Source organism: Salmo salar, chromosome 12 (genome assembly GCF_965601325.2).
Source record: "Salmo salar chromosome 12, fSalSal1, whole genome shotgun sequence".
NCBI classification, from domain to species: domain Eukaryota; kingdom Metazoa; phylum Chordata; class Actinopteri; order Salmoniformes; family Salmonidae; genus Salmo; species Salmo salar.
The window spans coordinates 56,096,935-56,121,337 of NC_138302.1; the positions used below are offsets into that span (position 1 = coordinate 56,096,935).

The 24,403-nt window shown below is 41.5% G+C and overlaps 1 protein-coding gene and 1 long non-coding RNA gene across 5 annotated transcripts; one reads left to right on the plus strand and one right to left on the minus strand.

Moving 5' to 3' along the window:
• The first annotated feature begins 1,297 nt into the window (after positions 1–1,297).
• Positions 1,298–20,782, plus strand: cept1b (choline/ethanolamine phosphotransferase 1b). Of its 2 annotated transcripts, NM_001139869.1 has the most exon segments (10): positions 1,298–1,405; positions 5,590–5,885; positions 9,758–9,932; positions 12,894–13,041; positions 13,125–13,266; positions 16,523–16,607; positions 16,926–17,057; positions 17,948–18,106; positions 18,265–18,390; positions 18,788–20,779. In NM_001139869.1, coding segments are annotated over 9 exon segments (1,278 nt in total). In that variant the 5' UTR covers positions 1,298–1,405; positions 5,590–5,691; the 3' UTR covers positions 18,905–20,779.
• On the minus strand, positions 20,778–24,043 carry LOC106565311 (uncharacterized). 3 transcript variants are annotated; one of them, XR_014379734.1, is made up of 6 exons: positions 23,611–24,043; positions 23,441–23,513; positions 23,274–23,308; positions 22,424–22,522; positions 22,243–22,331; positions 20,778–21,996 (listed from the first exon to the last, which is right to left on the minus strand). It is a non-coding gene; the product is annotated as an uncharacterized LOC106565311 (long non-coding RNA). The 3 variants fall into 3 exon arrangements; XR_001319648.3 differs by having other exon boundaries at positions 20,778–22,331; XR_006758175.2 differs by having other exon boundaries at positions 20,778–22,522.
• Positions 24,044–24,403: the final 360 nt, after the last annotated feature.

Consider the following 24,403-nt stretch of genomic DNA (forward strand, 5'->3'; position numbering starts at 1 on the left):
CCCACACCAAATAAAACATTGGAAGGAAAACCATTTCTCTCATATTGTAATGAATTATATATCATACTTTATAGACATCTGGAAACACTGGATAGTTACTTTAACGTAGAAGTACACTAGGTGGCAGCGATGTCCTATACGTCTGCGCTAAGCAACCTTGAAATACAATTTTGTTTGGACGCAGGTTAGTAGCTAACTGTTAAATCAGCAGATATCTCTGAGGCACGCCCCTATTCCATCTCGAACTAAGTTGTGACATTATTTGTAAATGCTGTCTTTTCACACAAGTTCAAACATACAGGTTGGAATTGATGCTCTTGAACGCACCTCGCGCTGGGGTCCTCGACTGCAACGGAAGTGACCGGTGTTTTTCCTGACGGTTATTGCTAACAGGGATCCTTTGAGACGTCCATAATCCTAACCCCTAACCTTAACCCATTTTAAATGTCAACGTCAATGGGGATCCCAAGGATTCCAGATTGCATTTTTCTGACAGTAGCTAATGTTAGCATCAGCTATCCAGTCCCGGTTAGTGCTTATCTGGAATCCTTGGAATGTCCCTACTCTAACCCAACCCATTTTAGATTTCAATTTCAATGGGGGATAGGGACGTCCCAAGCATTTCAGTTCAGCTCCCAAACGGATTTGTTCAAAATGCTTAAAAGTCGATCTTGAACCAAGGAAAAATTGCAAATCTCCAATGCAAAGCCAAAAAGTAGGGTACCATTTATGCCAGATCGTGAAAAGAGGGTACTAATATATTTTTACCTGGACAAATTATTAGATCACCTGTAAAAAAGAAAGAAAAAAAGTGTATTTTTAATGCACTGCAAAAATGAGTTTAAACCAAAATGAAGCACTCTCCTAACTATTTATTGTTTCTGCAGTGAGGATTCACCCTCATTGTATAATTCTTTTGTAATATATCTGCAGTTAATCGTTGTTTTGAGCTAAAAAAAAAAAGCAGAAGCTGTATGTAAATCAGGGAGCCGAATAAACGTCGCTTTCTGGCTTTCACCGATGCGATTCGGTTCCCGACCAAAAATATCCGTTCAAAAAGAACGACTAGCTAATGTTAGGATCAGCTATCCAGTGGGACGGTCAGTGCTATCCGGAAGCCTTGGGACATCCCTACCCTAACCATAACCATAACCCTTACCCGTTTTAAATTTCAACTTCATGGGGGTAGGGACTTCTCAAGGATCCCGGATAGCACGGACCCCATTCGGACATTGGAGTGGTAGCCGACGTGTTATGAGTCCTGCCTGTCGTAACGTTCGCTGAGTGCTTTCATACCCTTTACACGCCGTAAACTGTAAGACTGCTGCTACAACCCTACCAACGAGTCAGTCATTCAACGCACTGTGAAGTGCCTCGACACCCTGCTGTCCTGTTTACTCGCCAGGTCAGTGGCTCCTTGGCAAACTGCTATTCCGCTGCTAACTACTGTAGTCAGCTAGCTGTCATTGTGATGGTGGGGGAAGGGTGCATTTTTTTTGTACAGCAGTGGCAAATTAACGGATGTATTTCTAGAGATCGGCTGGGGAAACATTGACAGTTACATTGTAAATTCATCGAGGGAAATCATGTGAAATAGCTTTGTGTCATGTTGTCATTTGCTAGTTTTGTAGTTAGCTAGCTAGCCAGTTTTAGCCGGGATGCTACCGTTCCACAGACTGCCTGCCTGTCATATATATATATATATATATATATATATATAAATAAAAAATTGTAAGTGCCTGTCATTTAGTGGGACAGCAGAGAAATCACTAGCAGCTTCGAGACAGGTTTAAGAGTTGTAACACAGATCAAATCAAATCAAATCAAATTTATTTATATAGCCCTTCGTACATCAGCTGATATCTCAAAGTGCTGTACAGAAACCCAGCCTAAAACCCCAAACAGCAAGCAATGCAGGTGTAGAAGCACGGTGGCTAGGAAAAACTCCCTAGGAAAAACTCCCTAGAAAGGCCAAAAACCTAGGAAGAAACCTAGAGAGGAACCATGCTATGAGGGGTGGCCAGTCCTCTTCTGGCTGTGCAGGGTGGATATTATATATATGCAGTTCTATTGCATATGAACGCTCTCCATTCCCATTGATCTTCCCTTTTTATATTCATTGATGTCAGTATCAAACGCAGTTACTTTGCATTACTTGTTGACTGCTATACAGTACCAGTCAAAAGTTTGGTCACCTACTCATTCAAGAGTTTTTCTTAATTTTGACTGTTTTCTACATTGTAGAATAATAGAGAAGACATCAAATTATGAAATGACACATATGGAATCATGTAGTAATCAAAAAAGTGTAAACCAAATCAATGTATTTGATATTCTTGGTCAAATAGCCCTTCACAACCTAGAGGTGTGTTTTGGGTCATTGTCCTGTTGAAAACAAATGATAGTCCCAATAAGTGCAAACCAGATGGGATGGCGTATCGCTGCAGAATGCTGTGGTAGCCATGCTGGTTAAGTGTGACTTGAATTCTAAATAAATCATGACAGCGTCACCAGCAAAGCACCCCCACACCATCACACCTCCTCCTCCATGCTTCACGGTGGGAACCACACATGCAAAGATCATTCGTTCACTTACTCTGCATCTCACAAAGACATGGCGGTTGGAACCAAAAATCTTACATTTGGACTCATCAGACCAAAGGATATATTTCCACCGGTCTAATGTCCATTGCTCGTGTTTCTTGTTCCAAGCAAGTCTCTTCTTATTGGTGTCCTTTAGTAGTGGTTTCTTTGCAGCAATTTGACCATGAAGGCCTGATTCACGCATTCTCCTCTGAACAGTTAATGTTGAGATGTGTCTGTTACTTGAACTCTGAAGCATTTATTTGGGCTGCAATTTCTGAGGCTGGTAACTTTTTAATGAACTTATCCTCTGCAGCAGAGGTAACTCTGGGTCTTCCTTGCCTGTGGCGGTCCTCATGAGAGCCAGTTGCATCATAACGCTTGATGGTTTTTGCGATTGCACTTAAAAAAACTTTCAAAGTTCTTGAAATTTTCCAGATTGACTGACCATGTTTTAAAGTAATGATAGACTGTCGTTTCTCTTTGCTTATTTGAGCTGTTCTTTGCATAATATGGACTTGGTATTTTACCAAATAGGACTATCTTCTGTATACCACCTCTACTTTGTCACAACACAACTGATTGGCTCCGACACATTAAGAAGGAAATAAATTCCACAAATGAACTTTTAAAAAGGCACACCTGTAATTGAAATGCTTTCCAGGTGATTACCTCATGAAGCTGGTTGAGAGAATGCCAAGAGTGTGCAAAGCTGTCATCAAGGCAAAGGGTGGCTATTTTGAAGATTCTCAAATATAAAATATACTTTGATTTGTTTAACACTTTTTTTGGTTACTATATTATTCCATATGTGTTATTTCATAGTTTTGATGTCTTCACTATTATTCTACAATGTAGAAAATAGTGAAAAATAAATAAAAACCCTTGAATGAGTAGTTGTGTCCAAACTGTAGGTGCTAACGTTGCAAGTGGAAACTAGCCTGTTGGGAATGACCTGGGGTCTGACTGACTGTTTCTGCATCAGATAACGTTACATTTGCTGCTTTGCTTTAAACAACAAGTTGTCTAAGGGAGAAACTGACTGACACATGCATGCGTGGTCTGCAAAATTGCACATTGGCCAACGTTGTTTAAGAAATCTTTGGTCAGTGGGTCATAAGAAAAGAAATGGGTCTGACCACTTTCCAAAACTTTAGGATCCACTGTTGTAGAGGATTTCTGTGGTTACTTTGCGCAGGTTGTGACTCTCCAATGATATGGGCAGACATTCTCAGTGGCTAAGATACAGAATAAGAATACTAGAATGGAAATGAACCTTCTTATGATGGGGTAAAGGTCAGCCATTTTATTCAGGGAGTTAGTCAACCATAGTTTGCCAGTGCTGTGATAAGATATTGTGTCAAATAATATATTTTAAAGGGTGATTTATACAGAAAATGTGCATAAAACCTGTATAAACTGTATTTATAATTATATGACTATTTTAGCTTGACAATAATTATATTACGTAATTTGTTATAAACTGGGTGGTTTGAGCCCTGAATGCTGATTGCCTGACAGCCATGGTAAGTCAGACCATATTCCGCGAGTATGACAAAACATTTATTTTACCTGCTCTAATTACATTGGTAACCAGTTTATAATACTAATAAGGCACCTCGGGGGTTTGTGATATATAGCCAATATACCACGGCTAAGGGCTGTGTCAAGGCACTCCGCGTTGCGCCATATACCACACCCCATTGGGCCTTACTGCTTTACATCATGCCCAGACTGGACGTGCGCCATCGTGCACAAATTTATTTTGTCCCCCCACACCAAACGTGATCACGACAGGCAGGTTAAAATATCAAAACAAACTCTGAACCAATTATTAATTTGGGGACAGGTCGAAAAGCATGAAACATTTATGGCAATTTAGCTTGCTAGCTTGCAGTTGCTAGCTAATTTGTCCTATTTAGATAGCTTGCTGTTGCTAGTTAATTTATCCTGGGATATAAATGCTGAGTTGTTATTTTACCTGAAATGCACAAGGTCATCTACTCCGACAATTAATCCACACATAAAATGGTCAAACAAATCGTTTCTCGTCATCTCTCATCCTTCCAGGCCTTTTCTTCTTTGGACTTTATATGGCGATTGGCATCTAACTTTCATAGTATTTCCACGACCAACCTCAGTTCATCTTTCAATCACCCACGTGGGTATAACCAATGAGAAGATGGCACGTGGGTGTCTGCTTCTATAAACCAGTGAGGAGATGGGAGAGGCAGGACTTTCACCGCATTCAGCGTCACAAATAGAACTGACTTCTATTTTAGCGCTTGGCAATGCAGACACTCGTTGGCGCGGCGAGCAGTGTGGGTGCAATGATTGAATAACGTATGTATACATTTATTTTGCAACGCACACGACGCAAGCGGAGTGATCAGTATGTAAGTATAACATATGTCTTACTTTTATTTTCCTGCATAAGTAAAATCAGGATTATGTCTCTACTGCCATTCATTCCAATTAGACTGGTTTGGAATTCTCCCTGACCAATATGGGTCCATTGTGGAACATTGACAGTTAATGACATGGCCCCTCTTCTAATTTAATAGGATCTCTATGGGCTAAGATTTGTTTGAGAAGCCTCATGTTTAGTGGAGTGTGACGGCAGGACCTGCCATATCCTGCCCCATCACGTCTTTAAGACTGCGGCTGCGCAGTGTTTTATAACTCAGAACTGGGTGAAGAGGAACGTACTCGTGCACTTGTGTTCGTATGACAATAGATAACACGGCGGGGTCCTAGGGTTCATTCTTATTCTCACTTTCATTCTCAACCCTTTTTCTTGCTTTTCCACCACATCCTTCCTTCCTCTCGCTCACTTTCACTCAAATGAGAACTTACGTGAAATGAAATTACTTCAGTAAAACAGTTAAGAAGCAACTGGCAAGCGAGAACTACTAGACCAAACTGAATTCCAAGTCCCATTCCAGCACCATAGCCTACATGTAAGCCAACCTCACATTACCTGTTCTCTCCTCTTCCACCCCTCAGTGTGCGGCCCCACTGTGGATCCCCAGCCCCAGCGAGCGGCGGGGGGAGGCAGAGCCAGAGGCTGAGGCAGCCTGAGGCAGAGGGCACAGCGCTAGCAGGGCCATGAACGTCACCGGGTACCAGCAGCAGCAGGGGGGTTTTCGGACATGCCGAGGCACACTCAGGGAGAGGGATCCTAGGCAGGGTGTCGGCATGGAGACAGCCTGCTGCCTGGCCCCTGGAGCCCTGCGCAGACTGATTGAGCTGCCGTCTCCCCCGCTCAACCGCCACCAGCTGAAGAGACTGGAGGAGCACAGGTACTGTGATAGAAAATCTAATATTTACCTTTGATCTGATGATCATATGGTATGTGTTTTATACTTGTCATTACATCAAACTAGGGATGCACCAATTTGACATTTTTGTCCGATACCGATATCCGATATTTTCCTTGCCAAAAAACCCGATACCGATAACCAATATTTTACATTTTAGCGGCCTTTTAAGCATTCTAGTACAGTTAAATAGTTGAAACACACACTGACCCAAAAGTTATTTTGTTGGCATTTACATGTCCCCATTACCAGTAAAACATAATCAAAACCTAGTTATTTCACTTACTTGCTGTTCTGTTTCGTTGTTTATTTGTTCAGTCATTTCATTCTCAACCAGGATTTCATCATACATGTCAAGCAGTGAAGTTTCATCTCTGTCTGTCCGTGGCCTCTCTTCCTCGGTGCGCACTGTCACTGTGTCCATTTCCATCTTGTCCAGCTGTCTATGTAGCATTTCACGTAAACCCTGTTTCTTGTCTGCATCGAAGTAGCGGTCCTTGTACCTAGCATCGAGCATGGTGGCGACACAGTAAAGAGGCTCAGAGAGAATGCCACCGAATCGCTTGTTCACTGTCTCTAGTAGAGTACTTTTCCAAGTTAACGGTCTGTCTGCAGTTTTGTTGAGCAGGCGTTTCAATGCCCTGACAGAGGGTTTTACGTCTGCTGCAGACGCAGTTGATGAGCTTATTTCTCGAGTCAGTTGTTCGAATGGAGCTAGGAGTGTGTTCATGTTGCCAAGTTTCAAACAGGTTCGCAAATGCCATTGAAATGGCAGCAGCGGTATGAGAACCAGCACATTCTTGAGTATGTAATACGGCTTTCCTCAGTAGGAAATCCTTGTTGCTGTCAGACTCAGCATGCTCATGGGGCTGACATCGCTGGTCCAAACGTCAGTCGGGAAGCTAGTAACAGTGACGCCCATATCAAGTAGCTCATGGATGTGTGTTTTCAACAATACTGTGTAACTCCAGTAGGGCAACATCTGAAAAATAGCACCTACTTGGTAGTATGTACCGGGGGCTCGAGGTGCTCGACCAGTCGGCGAAAGCCAACATCATCCACGACAGAGAACGGTTGATTGTCAAGGGCAATGAATTCCATCATCTTGGATTTAATGGATTTTGCCTTTGAATTGTCTCGCTGAAATCTTACTCTTTCAAGGACTGTTCCACTTGTTGACTGCTCGATCCACACAGCAGACATTGTGGGCTAGGTTAGGAATGCTGTGTTGCACGTGTAGCGCAACATTTTACATGGTGTCATTACGTAATCTACCTACGTTATATAGGTATGCAAGTCAGCTTTGACATCGGTTTTGCACATCGGCTTTAAACTAGACATCGGGCCGATGCCGGCATTTTTAGCTAATATCGGCCGATTCCTATATGCTTACCGATATATCGCGCATCCCTACATCAAACATTTTGAGATTAAAAAGCTTCTGTTTGTGAATTCTTAAACCTGGTTGATGGATTCTTGTCCCTGCTGTCTGGTCCAGAGGGTTATTCCAGAAAGCTGGATTATTTGAGCAAACTCAGAATTTCTGGTTCCAGAAAGAGAGATTGATGTATAGCCTGATCAGAAACCGTAGCAACGAATTCTCTGAAGCAAACCTGCTACCTACTAGGTAAGCTGGATATTATCCTGTCTGAGTGTATAGAAACTGGGCTTCTCCGCCAATCAGATTCTTGTCCGTCAATATGGCCTGCCCCTTTGCGGAAAATCCAATTGACATCGGAGCCTGCATTGTTCGCCGTGCATTACAAAGGGAACAAATTATTGGACCTCGAATACATCCTTTAGATCATTCAGAAGATTTTATTTTGGAATGTTGTTTTTCCGCACAATCAATCATACACTGAGTGTACAAAACGTCAGGAACATGTTCCTAATATTGAGTTGCCCTCAGAACAGCCTCAATGCGTCGGTGTCAAGCGTTCCACAGGGATGCTGGCCCATATTGACTCCAATATTTTTAATTCCATTCCTTTACTTATATTTGTGTGTATTGGGTATATGTTGTGAAATTGTTAGATATTACTGCACTGTCGGAGCTAGAAACACAAGCATTTCGCTACATCCACAATAACATCTGCTAAACACATGTATGAGACCAATAAAATTTGATTTGATGCTTCCCACAGTTGTGTCATGTTAGCTGGATGTCCTTTGGGTGGTGGACCATTCTTGATACACACGGGAAACTGTTGAGCGTGAAAACCCAGAAGCGTTGCAGTTCTTTACTCAAACCAGTGTGCCCTGCAACTTTCTACCATACCCCGTTCTAAGGCACTTAAATATTTTGTCTTTCCCATTCACCCTCTGAATGGCACACACACACAATCCATGTCTCAATTGTGTCAAGGCTAAAAAATCCTTTAACCTGTCTCCTCCCCTTCAGCTACACTGATTGAAGAGAATTTAACAAGTGACCTCAATAAGGGATCATAGCTTTCACCTGGATAACGCTGATCCGTCTATGTCATGAAAAGAGCGTGTGTTCCTAATGTTTTGTCCACTCAATGTATATCTGGCCAACATACTCAACCCACTAAGTGTCCTGTACAATGTGGGGAATGCTGAACGATTTGGCAAGGCAACTGTGTGTAGAGATTTTTTTTTAACGTCTTTGCTGCATTCCCTGGCCATCAAGCTGTCCATGTAATCAAGTAGGACTTTTACAGGATTGCAGGTAGAGTCGGCTGCAGTCAGTTGACTGCTAGCGATACTTTGCTAATCTCAAATGAATAAGCCTAGGCAACATGATTAAAAGTAGAGAACTGCCTAATTCATCTCGCAGGTTTTCCAAACTTGATTGACGCTATAGATGGGACACACATCCCCCATTCAAAGACCCTCTGGACCAAATGAAGGAGACTGAATATACAATCTTATTAAGTATAAACACACAGGTAGCGATTGAATACTACACTTTCACCAAATCATTTCTTTCTTTACTTCTTTGGTCAAATGATCTGGGACTCCCAATGGGGGTTACAACTAAACTAATGACACACCCCTCACTATTGTCATTGGTTTCACTAATTGCACTGTGTGTCTACATAACCTGGTTCAACTATTCATGACATTACCCTGAGGAAGGCACAGTGATGCCGAAACGTTGGTAAATACCCATTCAATTTCTGGGAGTTTATATATGGAGTGTGCGACTTCCTTTATTTTGATTAGCTTATAGTTACAACTAAACAGAACACATTGTTGCTCGTGTTGTCATGAAAAGCACTCTGTAGTCAATCAATTATTATTCCTCCAACATAGGATATGGAATGGGCCTACCACTGCAATTGTGACACAGGCTTACATGTTAGGTTATAGCCTTGACATGTAATATCACCCGCGTTGCCATAAAAGTGCTCTATAAAGTGAAAGCGTTATTACTAATCACCCATTTGTATAAGCTCGGCCTATTACATATTGGAATTGTGCCATTCCACTTCCGCATTGAATCGGTCTGCAATTTTCTGCCAGGCTCACTCTGGATTTTGCGGTGGTCAGTGTATTAATTCTTTGGGTAAATATGGGAGCGTCTTCGTTGTGTGTTACAGTTGTTTGTTGTTCTAGACTTGTGAAATATTGTTCTCGGTCTTTTGACTCCATGTCTATCGTTTTTTCCCCCCTGTCCTCGACATAATTACCTTTTTGAATGTTACGCGCACGCGCCAGTTGTCAGGTCAACCAATCTGAGCTTCACCTATTAAACGAGAAGCAGCCGTTCCGGAACCAAGAAATCCCAGACTCCCTTAATCTGGTTAAAAGAAGCCAGAATATGTTCAGGGAATCCTGAATTTGGTAAACCTTCTTTCCTGGATACTCCACTCGTTCCCCCTCTACAGGTACAGCAGTGCAGGTCGCTCCCTGCTGGAGCCTCTGATGCAGCGCTACTGGGAGTGGCTGGTGGGCCGCGTGCCAGCCTGGATCGCCCCCAACCTCATCACCATCGTGGGCCTGGCCACCAACGTATTCACCACCCTGGTGCTGGTCTACTACTGCCCCACCGCCACTGAACAGGTAACAATGGCAACAATATGGCACCTATTCAGATAGTCTACTGTACTGCCCCACAGCCACTGAACTGGTTGGTTGTACACAGCCTGGTGTTGGATTCTGGGGTAAACTTTGAACATTGTTATACTCAGAGTTTAGGAACATTAGTTACAAAGGAGACATGAGGGGTGCCATAATGCAGCTTGGGAGGGGACGAGTGTTTACCCTGCAATCATTTGTGACAGTCCTGATAAGGGGAGAAACCATTGAAGGCTCACATCACTTAGTTCCCTGCCTAGCGAGAAGGATGCAACGTTTAGAGATAAGGAGGAGGCGCCACCCAAAGTGAGGTATGAATACCACCACGGGGGAAGCCATGTCTTTGGTCTGAATACAGCTGTGTCGACCCTTTGGGAAGAATTCAACTTGGTTGAGCTTCTCTAGTGTCCGGGAGTTATTTACTCTGAAAATAAGAACCGAACACTGGCTTAGTGCCGTGGACAGGTACAGTTTGAGGGTTCAAGTAAAGTGCTACCATATGGTATTTACCTGTCCAGACAGACAGACCGACAGAGAGAAGCTTCCATCGCAGACAGTCAGATGAATGAACAGTGAAGCTACTGTATTGCCCAGCTGTTTTGAAAACGCATTAAGGTCAGTTGTTTTGTCTCAAGGTTCCGTGGCTGTTTTTCTTCTTCTATTAGCAACTGTTTTCGCGGGTCTCTTTTGTTTGTTTCCCCTCTCTCTGCTGTCGAGGAGAGTTTTGGTATAGCTCAGGCTTTCTGTTCTAGATGAACTCCCCGTGCCCATAGCTCTCAGGTTACAGCTAGTCTGCACCTGATTCCACGTTCCCCAGCGCCCTTCCCGGCCCACACACCACACCAGCAGAGATGAGTGCATGCTAAGGACAGGGAATAGAGGGGACACAGCAAAACATGCAAACTGTTAAGCTTAGTAGTTTCCCTCTAGATCCGAACGCCTAGAGTAACTTCCCACAAGGGAATGTAATTGGTGATATCAGACTTCAAAGTACATGGAATTAGATTACGTTCAAATGAATACTTTGTAGACAAGAGTCATTACCAAACAGCCCAATGCAGTATAATGCATTTTGTTTGTCCATAGACCACCATGTGCTTTGTGGGTTTAGCTTTGGCTGTTTCCCTACAAGTCCAGTCCACAACACTAGTGTGGACTGGACTTAGTCTCTACTTATTTTATCATAGAAAGGCCAGTCTAACCATGGAAGAAAACATGTATTAACCCTATAATATTGATAAGAATATCAGCTTTCCCAGCAAGCAGCTGACTGTATATTTTGACCGTTGAATTGAATCCACAAATAACTTCCAAAAGTAGGCAGAGCGTTATCTGCAAGGCAAAACAGGGCCTCATCTTAGGGGTCTCTTTTAATGCCGGTGTCATTCTATCCTGGTCCTGGAAGCCCGTAGGTTGTACAGGTTTCTGTTCCTGCCCAGCCGTAACACTTCTGATTTTCAAATGATCAAGGGTTTGATAATTAGTCGATTAGTTGAATCCAGTGCTGGGATGGAACAAAAGCCTGCACACCCTGTGAGTCTCCAGGAGGCAGGGTTGAAGAGCACTGCTTTAGTGTCACTTGACTTCCCCTGTGCTGCTAAAGCAGTCTATGGTCTTAACAGGCAGCAGCTAAAAGGTGGGTTACAGTAGTTAGTTAGGGGTGTAATTAGGAGGATCTGCCGGGCGTGGCTTTGTTTTCCCTTTCTATAAATAGTGCTCTGTCTCTAGTTCACGACCTCCTCCTCTTCCAGTCCATGCTCATTGTTGTAAGAATGATTCGACACTTGACATCACAGGTCATAGTTATGTTAACAGGATGCGAAAACATTAGTGGCAGCACTGTTTCACAGCCCAGAGAAAATTGTATTTACTTAACATGCTGCAGTAGTCAGTGTCCTGTTTTCTGATGGCCCAGGTCCGGATCGTTAAGGACAGACTGCCCCGTGGCTGTGGGTGTATTAGTGCTCTATAGGAGTCTATGTGGGTCCCGTGTGGCTCAGTTGTCTAATGGCGCTTGCAACGCCAGGGTTGTGGGTTCGATTCCCACCGGGGGACCAGTATGAAAATCGATGCACTCGTTGCTTTCTGTAAGTCGCTCTGGATAAGAGCGTTTGCTAAATGACTGGAAATGTCAGGCGTAATGAGTAAACAGTGCAGCTGATACAGGGTGTCATGTTCTCTTGGCTGAGTTTCTCACCGTGTCGTGTTTGAACAGAAAGTATACTTGCTGTATCGGCTCTTAGTTTCACAGCCCTTGTTAGATTTCTCACGCCGTTTTCAATTCCTAATCACGTTTCATGAGAACAGAGGCAGTCGGTAGATCTTTCCACCCTGCTCTACTTTTCAACATCCCCCATGCCCCACGAACAAACTTTCCTTTCGAAAACCCCCTCCCACTCCCAAAATCCCTGTTTTTGGTCGGAGGGCCTGAATGAATAACAAAGCGAAATGTATTGGGGTATGAGCCAGATTGTGCCACTCTGCAATAACAGGGGTATTTATATGAATGCCAAATTGGCAAGCCTGTAAATTGTATGCCGTGTCATATTCCAGTTGGTTTTAGTCAGTGTATAAGCTGCTGTCAGCTCATCATAGACACAGTGAGTACAGAACAGGAAATGAAGGCAGACAACATTGATGATGCTGTGAAACTCTCTCCGTGCTGGTTGGCTAATGAAGGACCAAGCTCTGCAGTGTTCCAAAGCTGTTGAGAGGGAAACAAACTATACAAGTTCACAAACATCTGTCCTTTGTGTAGCTGTGGCCTACATCTGCCAGAAGATCATATTTTATGTCAGATGATGCACTATTGATGAGAACACAACTTCTAAATGCATTGTGGGAATTACCCTACCATAACCAAACATTTTATATTTCTCCATTGGGAGAAAGGAAGTCATAAGTATTCACCAAGTCCCCCATTTTTGTGACTTCCTTTTTCTTCAGGCACCTCTGTGGGCATACCTTCTGTGTGCTGTGGGCCTGTTTGTGTACCAGTCATTGGACGCCATTGACGGGAAGCAGGCCAGACGAACCAATAGTAGCTCTCCACTGGGTGAACTGTTTGACCACGGCTGTGACTCCCTCTCCACAGGTACAGCTGCCCCTCTGTGTGTCTGTGGGTTTGCCCTATTAGGATTTCATTGAAACTGTGCTTCTATTTCCTCTCTCTCTCAGTGTTTGTGGTCCTGGGTACCAGTATAGCAGTGCAGCTGGGCACCAACCCTGACTGGATGTTCTTCTGCTGTTTCGCTGGCATGTTCATGTTCTACTGTGCACACTGGCAGACCTACGTCTCTGGCACCCTGCGCTTTGGCATGTGAGTGTGTCTGCGCTCAGAGGAGAGGGAGTTGGCAACAGTGGGAGTTGTGAGAAAAGTGGGTTAATTGTAGTAATAGATTTATACTGAACAAAAAAATAAACGCAACATGCAACAATTTCAAAGATTTTACCAAGTTACAGTTCATATAAGGAAATCAGTCAATGAATTCTCTACTCTATGTATTTCACATGACTTGGTCACAGATACCTTTAAAAAAAGGTAGGGGCATAGATCAGAAAACCAGTCAGTATCTGGTGTGACCACCATTTGCATCATGCAGCGCAACACATCTCCTTCGCATAGAGGTGATCAGGCTGTTGATTGTGGCCTGTGGAATGTTGTCCCACTCCTCTTCAATGGCTGTGTGAAGTTGCTGGATATTGGCGGGAACTGGAACACCCTGTCAATCCAGAGCATCCCAAACATGCTCAATGGGTGACCTGTCTGGTGAGTATGCAGGCGATGGAAGAACTGTGACAATTGTGTACAGATCCTTGCGACATGGGGCTGTGTATTATCATGCTGAAACATGATGTGATGGAGGCGGAGGAATGGCAAAATGACAATGGGCCTCAGGATCTCGTCACGGTAACTCTGTGCATTCAAATTGCCCTCGATAAAATGCAATTGTGTTCGTTGTCTGTAGCTTAAGCCTGCCTATACCATAACCCCACCTGTGGTTGTGAGGCCGGTTGGACCTACTGCCAAATTCTCTAAAACAACATTGGAGTTGGCTTATGGTAGAGAAATGAACATTAAATTCTCTTGTAACAGCTCTGGTGGACATTCCTGCAGTTGCACACTCCCTCAAAACTTTAGACATCTGTGGCATTGTGTTGTGTGACAAAACTACACATTTTAGAGTGGTGTTTTATTGTCCCCAGCACAAGATGCACCTGTGTAAGGAGCATGATGTTTAATCAGCTTCTTGATATGCCACACCTATCAGGTGGATGGATTACCTTGGCAAAGGAGAAACGCTTATTAACAGGGATGTAAACAAATTTGTGCACCAAATTTGAGAGAAATCTTTTTGTGCGAATGGAACATTTCTGGGATGTTTTTTTCTTTTTCTTCAGCTCATGAAACATGGAACCAACACTTTACATGTGTCGTTTTATATTTTTGTTCAGTATAGTTAGTCTGGGTAGCTATTTGGTAAAATATTTGCCTATCTGCATTGACCCTTTTTGCATGAACTTTTTTTGACTCGTCACATACACTGCTGCTACTGTTTAATATCTGTCACTGTATTCCTAGTTATATGTACCTCGGTACAGGTGTCCTTGTATATAGCCAAGTTATCGTTACTCATTGTTTATCTATTACTTTTATTATTACGGGTTTTACTTTTCTATTATTTCTCTATTTTCTTTCTTTCTGCAATGTTGGGAAGGGCCCGTAAGCAAGCATTTCACTGTTAGTCCACACCTGTTGTTCACGGAGCATGTGACAAGGAGTAATCCATGCTACTGAAGGAATATTGAAACGTACACTACCGTTCAAAAGTTTGGGATTAGAAATGTCCTTGTTTCCATGAAAACATACATGAAATGAGTTTCAAAATGAATAGGAAATATAGTCAAGACTTTGACAAGGTTATAAATAGTGATTTTTAATTGAAATAATAATGGTGTCCTTCAAACTTTGCTTTCGTCAAAGAATCCTCAATTTGCAGCAATTACAGCCTTGCAGACCTTTGGCATTCTAGTTGTCAATTTGTTGAGGTAATCTGAAGAGATTTCACCCCATGCTTCCTGAAGCACCTCCCACAAGTTGGATTGGCTTGATGGGCACTTCTTACATACCATATGGTCAAGCTGTTCCCACAACAGCTCAATAGGGTTGAGATCCGGTGACTGTGCTGGCCACTCCATAATATACAGAATACCAGCTGACTGCTTCTTCGATAAATAGTTCTTGCATAGTTTGGAGCTGTGCTTTGGGTCGTTGTCCTGTTGTAGGAGCAAATTGGCTCCAATTAAGCACCGTCCACAGGGTACGGCATGGCGTTGCAAAATGGAGTGAAAGCCTTCCTTCTCCAAGATCCCTTTTACCCTGTACAAATCTCCCACTTTACCACCACTAAAGCACCCCCAGACCATCACATTGCCTCTACCATGCTTGACAGATGGCGTCAAGCATTCCTCCAGCATCTTTTCATTTTTTCTGCTTCTCACGAATGTTCTTCTTTGTGATCCGAACACATCAGACTTAGATTTGTCTGTCCATAACACTTTTTTCCAGTGTTCCTCTGTCCAGTGTCTGTGTTCTTTTGCCCATCTTAATCTTTTCTTTTTATTGGCCAGTCTGAGAGATGGCTTTTTCTTTGCAACACTGCCTATAAGGCCAGCATCCCCGAGTCGCCTCTTAATGTTGACGTTGAGACTGGTGTTTTTCGGGTACTATTTAATGAAGCAGCCAGTTGAGGACTTGTGAAGCATCTGTTTCTCAAACTAGACACTCTAATGTACTTGTCCTCTTGCTCAGTTGTGCACCGGGGCCTCCCACTCCTCTTTCTATTCTGGTTAGAGCCAGTTTGCGCTGTTCTGTGAAGGGAGTAGTACACAGCATTGTACGAGATCTTCAGTTTCTTGGCAATTTCTCGCATGGAATAGCCATCATTTCTCAGAACAAGAATAGACTGATGAGTTTCAGAAGAAAGTTCTTTGTTTCTGGACATTTTGAACCTGTAATCGAACCTACAAATGTTGATGCTCCAGATACACAACAAGTCTAAAGAAGGCCCATTTTATTGCTTCTTTATTCAGAGCAACAGTTTTCAGCTGTGCTAACATAATTGCAAAAGGGTTTTCTAATGATCAATTAGCCTTTTAAAATGATAAACTTGGATTAGCTAACACAACGTGCCATTGGAACACAGGAGTGATGGTTGCTGATAATGGGCCTCTGTACGCCTATGTAGATATTCCATAAAGAATCAGCCGTTTCCAGCTACAAATATAATTTACAACATTAACAATGTCTACACTGTATTTCTGAACAATTTTATTTTAATGGACAATTTATTATAATTTTTTCTTTCAAAAACAAGGACATTTCTAAGTGACCCCAAACTTTTGAACGGTAGTGTACATGTTTGCTATTAGTGCATCATGATTGGTTGGGAGAGCTGTGGTCAGTTGGACAGTGTTTGGGTGAAGACGGTCCATAGGGCAGCTGTGTGGCGCTGTGCTTATGGACAGAGTTGATGACTTTTGACTAACCTCTGCTCTCTGCCTGCTCCTCTCAGCATTGATGTGACTGAGGTGCAAATCTTCATTATAATCATGTATTTGCTGGCCGCTGTGGGAGGATCCGCTTTCTGGCAGTCACTGGTAATTGTGATTGGCTCAAATCTCCACTGATTGTCTGTTGGTAACTAAAATGAATGGCATTACCGAATGTTGAAACTTAAACGGTAACACTGCTAATATAACGGTGGCGTTGCCTGCATTGGTATGTTCTAATTCGTTGTGCAGTGTGATTTCTTACCATAGTAAATGCAATTTCACTTTGAGTAATGAAACAGTTTTACTAACAAGTACCCATCTTACTAACAATGTTCAAAGCTGTTTTAATGTACTGAACACTCAAATGGTGGTGACTGGTTGTTGTTTTGTAATAAATGATATCTTGCTCTCTCACCTCCACAGATCCCAGTCATAAACATCCAAATGAAAGTAGTTCCAGCCATCTGCACTTTCTTAGGCGCCATCTTTTCCTGTACGAATTACTTCCGGGTTATATTTACCGGAGGTAAGGGCAAAAATGGATCCACAATAGCAGTAAGTCGACACTCGCGCTCAATTCCAAATCGACCTGTAGCCTAGTCCCTGACCTTCATCTAGATGGGCATATCAACTTAATGGTAGTCACTCCTTGCCCTGATAGACTCAGAATTTTTCTCTCCGTATTGCTCACATATTTCCAGTCCTTTAAGATCTACAGAAATGCCTATGGGGAATCTGACATCAGTCCTTCTCCCAAATTCCTTCACCAACACTGACACAAGGTAGTTTACAATCACTATGTAGGCTTTGCCATGTACCTTCTAGAGATGGTGAAGCTAGCTTGATGCCTAAGTGCTAGTGTACTTGTTTCATCCATTTTACGGAGCTATCTATTAGCTTCAGAGGAAATGAAGTATGTGTGTTAAGACTGTTGGACCTGATCCCAGTTCAGTTCAGTTGGCGGAGCGATATTAGTGTTTGTCACATGGAAGTAATTACTTTATATGTTTTCCTTCGGGAGATACTGTATGTTAAGACACCTAGTTATACACAAATTATATGAGGCCATCTGCGTTCTTTTAAGGTCCTTACTACTGAATAGTCTGTTCCAGGTGCGTAAAATTCTAAATAAGAATACTGGAAGCGATGGAGAACCCGCACTGTCAAAAAAAGGAATAAATCCAAAACTGAGGCTTGAATGCAAAATCAAGATGTTTATTAGAACATCATGGTGCCGAAACAATCATAGTGCATAAATGAAAGGTGAAAACAAAACACAAATGTTTCAGCCTAAGGTGATGGTGGATTATACACACCAGCATTCATTACTGTGTGTTTTCTTTCACCCTAACTGCACTCCCATGTCATTCACATACTGTATCATTGTGGCCTATTAATGTCGTTGATTATACAGTCTCTCTCTCTTTTCTCCCTCTCTTCTCCAGGGAACCAGTGTCCTGTCTCCTGTGTTACATATAGGCTCAGTAATAATACTGGCCATGATGATCTATAAGAAGTCAGCTATCCAGTTGTTTGAGAAGCACCCCTGTGTTTATATCCTGGCCTTTGGCTTCGTGTCGGCCAAGATCACCAACAAATTAGTTGTAAGTTAGGCGCGCTGCTAATTGGTGTAATGCAATACCTGTGCATCCTGTGTAAATGCGCTTGGATGTAAGAACGTTTATGACGTAAATGAATGTCATCAATGAAAATGCGCTTGCTGATTGGAGCATGACTGTTGCCTGTGTCTTGTTTGTTTTAGGTAGCACATATGACAAAGAGTGAGATGCATCTCCATGATATAGCATTCCTGGGGCCAGGCCTGCTGTTCCTGGACCAGTATTTCAACAGTTTTATTGATGAATACCTGGTGCTGTGGATTGCGCTGGTGAGTACACACACGCACATTTCCATGACATAGAGGTTTATAGTATCTGAGCAAGTCCAGGGTGAAGTTATGCAACAACAATGCATGAGGGCATGCAATCTGCAGCATGCGTTCACATGACAACATGTATCTTTGAAATGAACCATCAGTCTGATCATACCCAACACTAATTGTATTTCACTCTGAAAGGTATAAAGACCTACTGTGCATTTTTCAGAGGCACGTGTTTTCAGTCTAATGCCATGTTTATTTGGAACTAGTCGCAAAACCCTTTCATACTTTTATCTTCGGCATCATCTAGCCATCTACACACTGGATCCATTGTGTACAGTTGTGTTGATCAAGTTATCTTGTTTCCTGACTCTTCATTTTCTCCTCTTCTGCTTTCCGTCTGCAGATCCTGTCTTTCGTTGACTTGGTGCGTTACTGTGTCAGTGTTTGCAACCAGATCGCCTCCCATCTTCACATCTTTGTCTTCCGAATCAAGCCACTGACCCCCTCCACCCTTCAGTGAGGGCACGGACGCCATTGCTGTCTATCGCTCTCTCTCTCTCTCTCATGTTAGTTAGTAAGTTGTTGCTCTTTGACTGTTTTTTTTGTGTTTGTTGAGGCAGGGTTGGGGTGGATGTGTGTGTGGAGCTATGATGTGGATGGAGCTATTACCAGTAGCGGAGCTGCCAAGTGAATGTGGGCATAAATTAAATATAACGAGTTAATAATAATGATGATGATAATAATAAGTTATTGTCCATTGCTGCTTTGTGCAATTTGTGTTGATTTCATCTTGTTACATTAATAACATTCCTGGACAAAAATAATGCTTTGTCTCTTCTGAAATGAATAGTCACATTAGACATGTACTGAATGCTCTTCTCGGTGCCAGAGGGTGAATAAGGGCAAGAAGACTGCAAGGGGCTTGAATAGGTGCTACCTTATTCATTTAATGATGATCATTATTATTTTCTTATTGAACTTTAAAATAAACATTTCATGTGTTGACATAGTGTGTTTGTTGGTCTCTACAAGGAAATGTACAGCATCGAAAGAGATTTACACAGGTTGTCAGTCTGCTTTCAGTTGTTTCGTAAGAGTGTCATGTCTTTATTAAATGTATATATCATTTTGAAATATTTGCATAACCTCACTTTTCGGTTTCACAAATATCAAACTATTAGGTTGTTGGTATTTGTAGTGTTCTTTTATTTCAAAAAGGTTTATCTGGCATACAGTATCTTATCAAACCTACAAAGGTGGTACATTACCTTGCAATTACATTCAAATGATGAGATGATTTCTGTAATATATTACAGATATAAACTACATGACTAAAAACAAATTCTTGTAAAGATACAAATTGTATTGCACATTTGAAAAGATAAGTGTCTCAAGCCTTGCTTCCCTGAAATGGCTCAAGCATACATTGTCTCCAATGCCACCAACATTACAGTGCTTATGGCACTACATGCAGTTTTGCTAGCGCTTGTCATGCATACTATTCTGTATATCCAGTTTAATATTGCTTTTAAATAGTTGAATGTGTAACATATATAATTTACATTTTTAGCAGCAGAGTTTCTTGCTTTTGAATTGTGTGCCTGTTTATTATTGTATTGTCCTGTTGCACCTCTGCCCTCTCAGATACTGTCCTGTTGCATTTGTCTCAGGAATGCTCAACGAAAACTAAAATGCCAAGTGTTATTGAAAAGTATTGATGTGATTTTTGTCCCCCAAAAATGTAGTCATTCTCATTGGAAGCTAAAGATGTTGTCTGTGCTTGCTCATATCTAGAATCTAAGGACGTTTTAATTTTACTTCAAATTATTTTGAAATGACCTTGTAACACATCTACAAACAACTTTCTTTGTGTAGAACATTCTGCCCTGTGCCAGGTCCATGTACAGCAATTGAGTGTTTTGGGAGAATTGGGGAGTTTCAATGTGACAGAAAAATTATATTCTAACTGTGCCCTAATCTTATTTGTCTGTACAATGTTTTTGCCTCTACCTGCAGTCTGCTTATAATTCACCATCAGAATCAATGAAAAACAGACTTTCTGTGTGTAATGTTATTGAGCTCATTTGACAATGTGTACTAGTAATTTTCAGACAAGTAAAAGGTTGCCTTAAACACCATTTTTTTCTTCTTCTTTTGGAAGATAACATGCCCCTAATTTGTTTGAGGCTTGATCTTTGTCTCTGTGTGTGTTTACTGGCCAAAGCTTGTGTTTTCTTCCTTGTTACTGTTGTTTTCTTTTAGCCAGACCGTCAAGCTCAGGTATATTAGTGTGCAGAATAGTATGTTCACAGGCTGTGAGAAAATAACTTCAAGATCACTTCGACAATCTCTCCCTCACCTACCAATGCAAATAAAATGTCATTCACACATGTAAGAAGCTACTTGTTGTCTGTGTTATTTGTGATCAAGGTTTCTACACTGAGTGTACAAAACATTAGGAACATCAGCTCTTTCCATGACATTCTATAGATTCAGTGCTTGACTTGGGCAGGAACTCACCAGAGCTGAGAACTGGCACCTCAAATGTTCTACTGCTTGAACTCCTGTTCCTATTATATTAGCTCAGAAGCATTGTGGAGCTCCTGCACCTAAATATAAACAGTACCGGCACCAAAAATGAGTACCGGAACCTATTTCAGTCCAAGTCAAGCACTGCATAGACTGACCAGGTGAAAGCCAAATCCACTTCAATCAGTGAAGATGAAGGATTTTTAAGCCTTGAGACAGATTGTGTATGTCTGCCATTCAGAGGGTGAATGGGCAAGATAAAATATTTAAGTGCCTTTAAATGGGGTATGGTAGTAGGTTTCCAGGCACACTGGTTTGAGTGTGTCAAGACCTGCAACACTGCTGGGTTTTTCACGCTCAACAGTTTCCTGTGTGTATCAAAAATGGACAGCCAGCCAACTTGACAATTGTGGGAAGCATTGGAGTCAACATGGGCCAGCATCCCTGTGGAACGCTTTCAACACCTTGTAGAGTCCATTCCCCCGACGAATTGAGGTTGTTCTGAGGGCAAAAGGGAGTGCAACTCAATATTAGGAAGGTGTCCCTAAGTGTATATTTACAATAACAGATGGTCTTAATTCCTGACAACATTTTAGTAACGAGAAGTCTTATTTTCTCCATAACCCCCCTCTTAATCAGGGATCAATTAAGTAGATTAACATATTAAACCAGAACTCAAAAATATGAAAACAGAAATAAGAATTTCTAAGTGAATGACATCCCTCTTTGACTTCAACACATTCAGTCTGGAACCCTCAGCTGACACAATCTTGATCTTTTGAATGAAGCAGTTGACAACAGAAATGCAATGTTACATGTACACAACACACAAGATTTCAAAACAGTTATTTGCAGATTACTGGATCAGGTAGATGTGGTTCCTGAGATGTTTAACACTTATCTGGGAATTGTAAAGTTCTATCTGAAACACATCCATAAACTAAAGTAGAACAGGCAACCCAGCTTAGTGATATGTACACACAACAAGCATTTGGATGGAGTTGATTCTTCTCAGCTCCCTGCATTCTGAAGATCCTACATCAGCATCGTCTGCAGAGACTTGCGCACTGTAGCCATCTCTTGCTGTTGCCGTTAATAAAAAATGTATTGTCTGTTGAACTAAATGAAACGTTCTAAATAGAACAGTTAAATAAGTATTTTCTAAATAGCTCAGTTCATGCTCATAGTGCTCATGCCCCTAGTACGCTAATATTCAAAAATGGCACATATCAATTTGTATTCTTAGCAACGCTAAGGCTAAGCAAAGGGGTCAACCAACGTAAGGCACGTGAACAATGAGTTAGTAAATTGATCTGTCGTTTTACTTACTGTGTCACTGAGAATCTTTTTCTGAAACAGTGCCATCTCCTGGCGCAGCTCGCCCTGTGCAGCACCCCTTTCTCCATCGTATCAAGGCTCTACCAGCCCAGCAAAACAAGGTGGCATGAGAAAACCAGCTGAGACATAGATTTAAAATCACCATGTTAAAGACTACTATGAGATAATATACTTGGATGTACTGCTCCAGCAGCTGCTTGAGAGTCTTCAGTCTCTGGCTCTGGGAGGCCCTCTTGTGCTGAAACATCTTCTGCTGGTGCTGGAACATACTCTATGGGAACACATACAGCACCTACAGTTAGCTCTAAAAGATGCCTTAGTTACTCCAGTGTTACTCTATAAGTAGGTATAGAATAGAAATAGGTACAATATTTTCTGTCCTGACAGAGCATTACCAGTAGTTTCTCCTCATTATCCTTGGACTTCTGCACATCTGTGTCCCACTGACTGAAGACTGCAATACTACTTGAGTTTTAAATATACTTAAGTATCAAAAGTAAATGTAATTGAGAAAATATACTTAAGTATCAAAAGTAAAAGAATAAAGAATTTCAAATTCCTTACATCAAGCAAACCAGATGGCACCATGTTCTTGATTTTCAAATTTACGGATAGCCAAGGGCACATTCCAACACTCACACATCATTTACAAACTAAGCATTGTGCATTGCTAAGTGTTTAGTGAGTCCACCAGAGGCATTAGGGATGACCAGGGATGTTCTCTTGATAAGTGTGTGAATTTGACAATTTTCCTGTCCTGCTAAGCATTCATAATGTAACGAGCACTTTTGGGTGTCAGGGAAAATGTATGGAGTAGAAAGTACATTATTTTCTTCAGGAATATAGTGTAAAAGTTGTCAAAAATATAAATAGTAAAGTAAAGTACAGATACCCACAATAACTACTTAAGAAGTACTTTAAAATATTTTTACTTAAGTACTTTACACCACTGGCAAGGCCAGAGTATGAAATATAAGGAAAGAACGAGAGATTAGAGACAAATCTAGTGGAACACACAATACCTCAAAATCTGTCCAACATGGTCATCATATCCCCTCTGTGGAAGAGGAAGACATTATATAGTTATTGAATGACAGCAATATCAACCCATGAATTAAATCACACAGGATAATACTGTATGTTCACCTCTGATAAATAAATGTCACTTTGTGACAAATGCTTGGCCTACCCTTTGGTGACGTCAATATCATCATCTGGCTCTGACAGATGTTTCCTTCCTCTCAATGCCTCTGCCTCAACTACTGTAACAATAAAGAAAGTAGACTATTAGATATGATGGCAGGAATAAAAACATGCACATTATTTTAGGCTACCAGTTTCCAGGACTAACAATGTTACCTGGCAGGTTTTCATTGTTGAAACGCTCATTGAAGTCCTCCATATAGGGTTTGCCTGAGTTGGTTATAGAGTGCCTTTTGCTTTGCCTTTCTGAGCATGTCTCTTGTGCATTGCCATTTCTTGCTGGTTGTCAATATAGAAAATAAATGTGCCAAAGAACTGGTTCAAATGACAACTTTAGCCTACGCGACCTTTAGCTAGCTAACTGCTAACCACTGTTACCAATCTAGTGCCAGGTGTGAAATCAATTTACTGACCTATTTTCAAATAGAATAGGCTATCAAAGTAAAAATCCTTCTTTTGTTTCAAACGTTTTGAAATATATGTAAATATAGTAATGAAAGCTAGTTTAGCTTCAACTAAATTAGCTAAGCTTGCAGTAAAGTCACCAGTTGAAAATCTGCGCGGGAAAAACGTTGGCACGCCAACTGAGCGCAGGGACAAATGACGTCACGTTGTTGGTGGATACAGTGTTCGCTTGGTAGAAACATCGATACTCTGTGGATTTGGAAACTACAAGTGCTCCCTTTTACTGAGACACAATGTACAGAAAATGGTGTACGGTGCAATATATATGTTCAATATGAAAAACGTACTGAACGTCGTGCAATACGAATGGACTAATTAACAATGGGATTTAAAAGTATTCTCAAAAGTAGATTATTATAATTATTATAATAATACAATTATTATTAATATTATTAACAATAGTAGTATTATAAATAAGGTTTAGTTATTTGTATTACTGTTGTTACCATGATAACTATCTAGTAATCATTACTTTTTGCTGTTA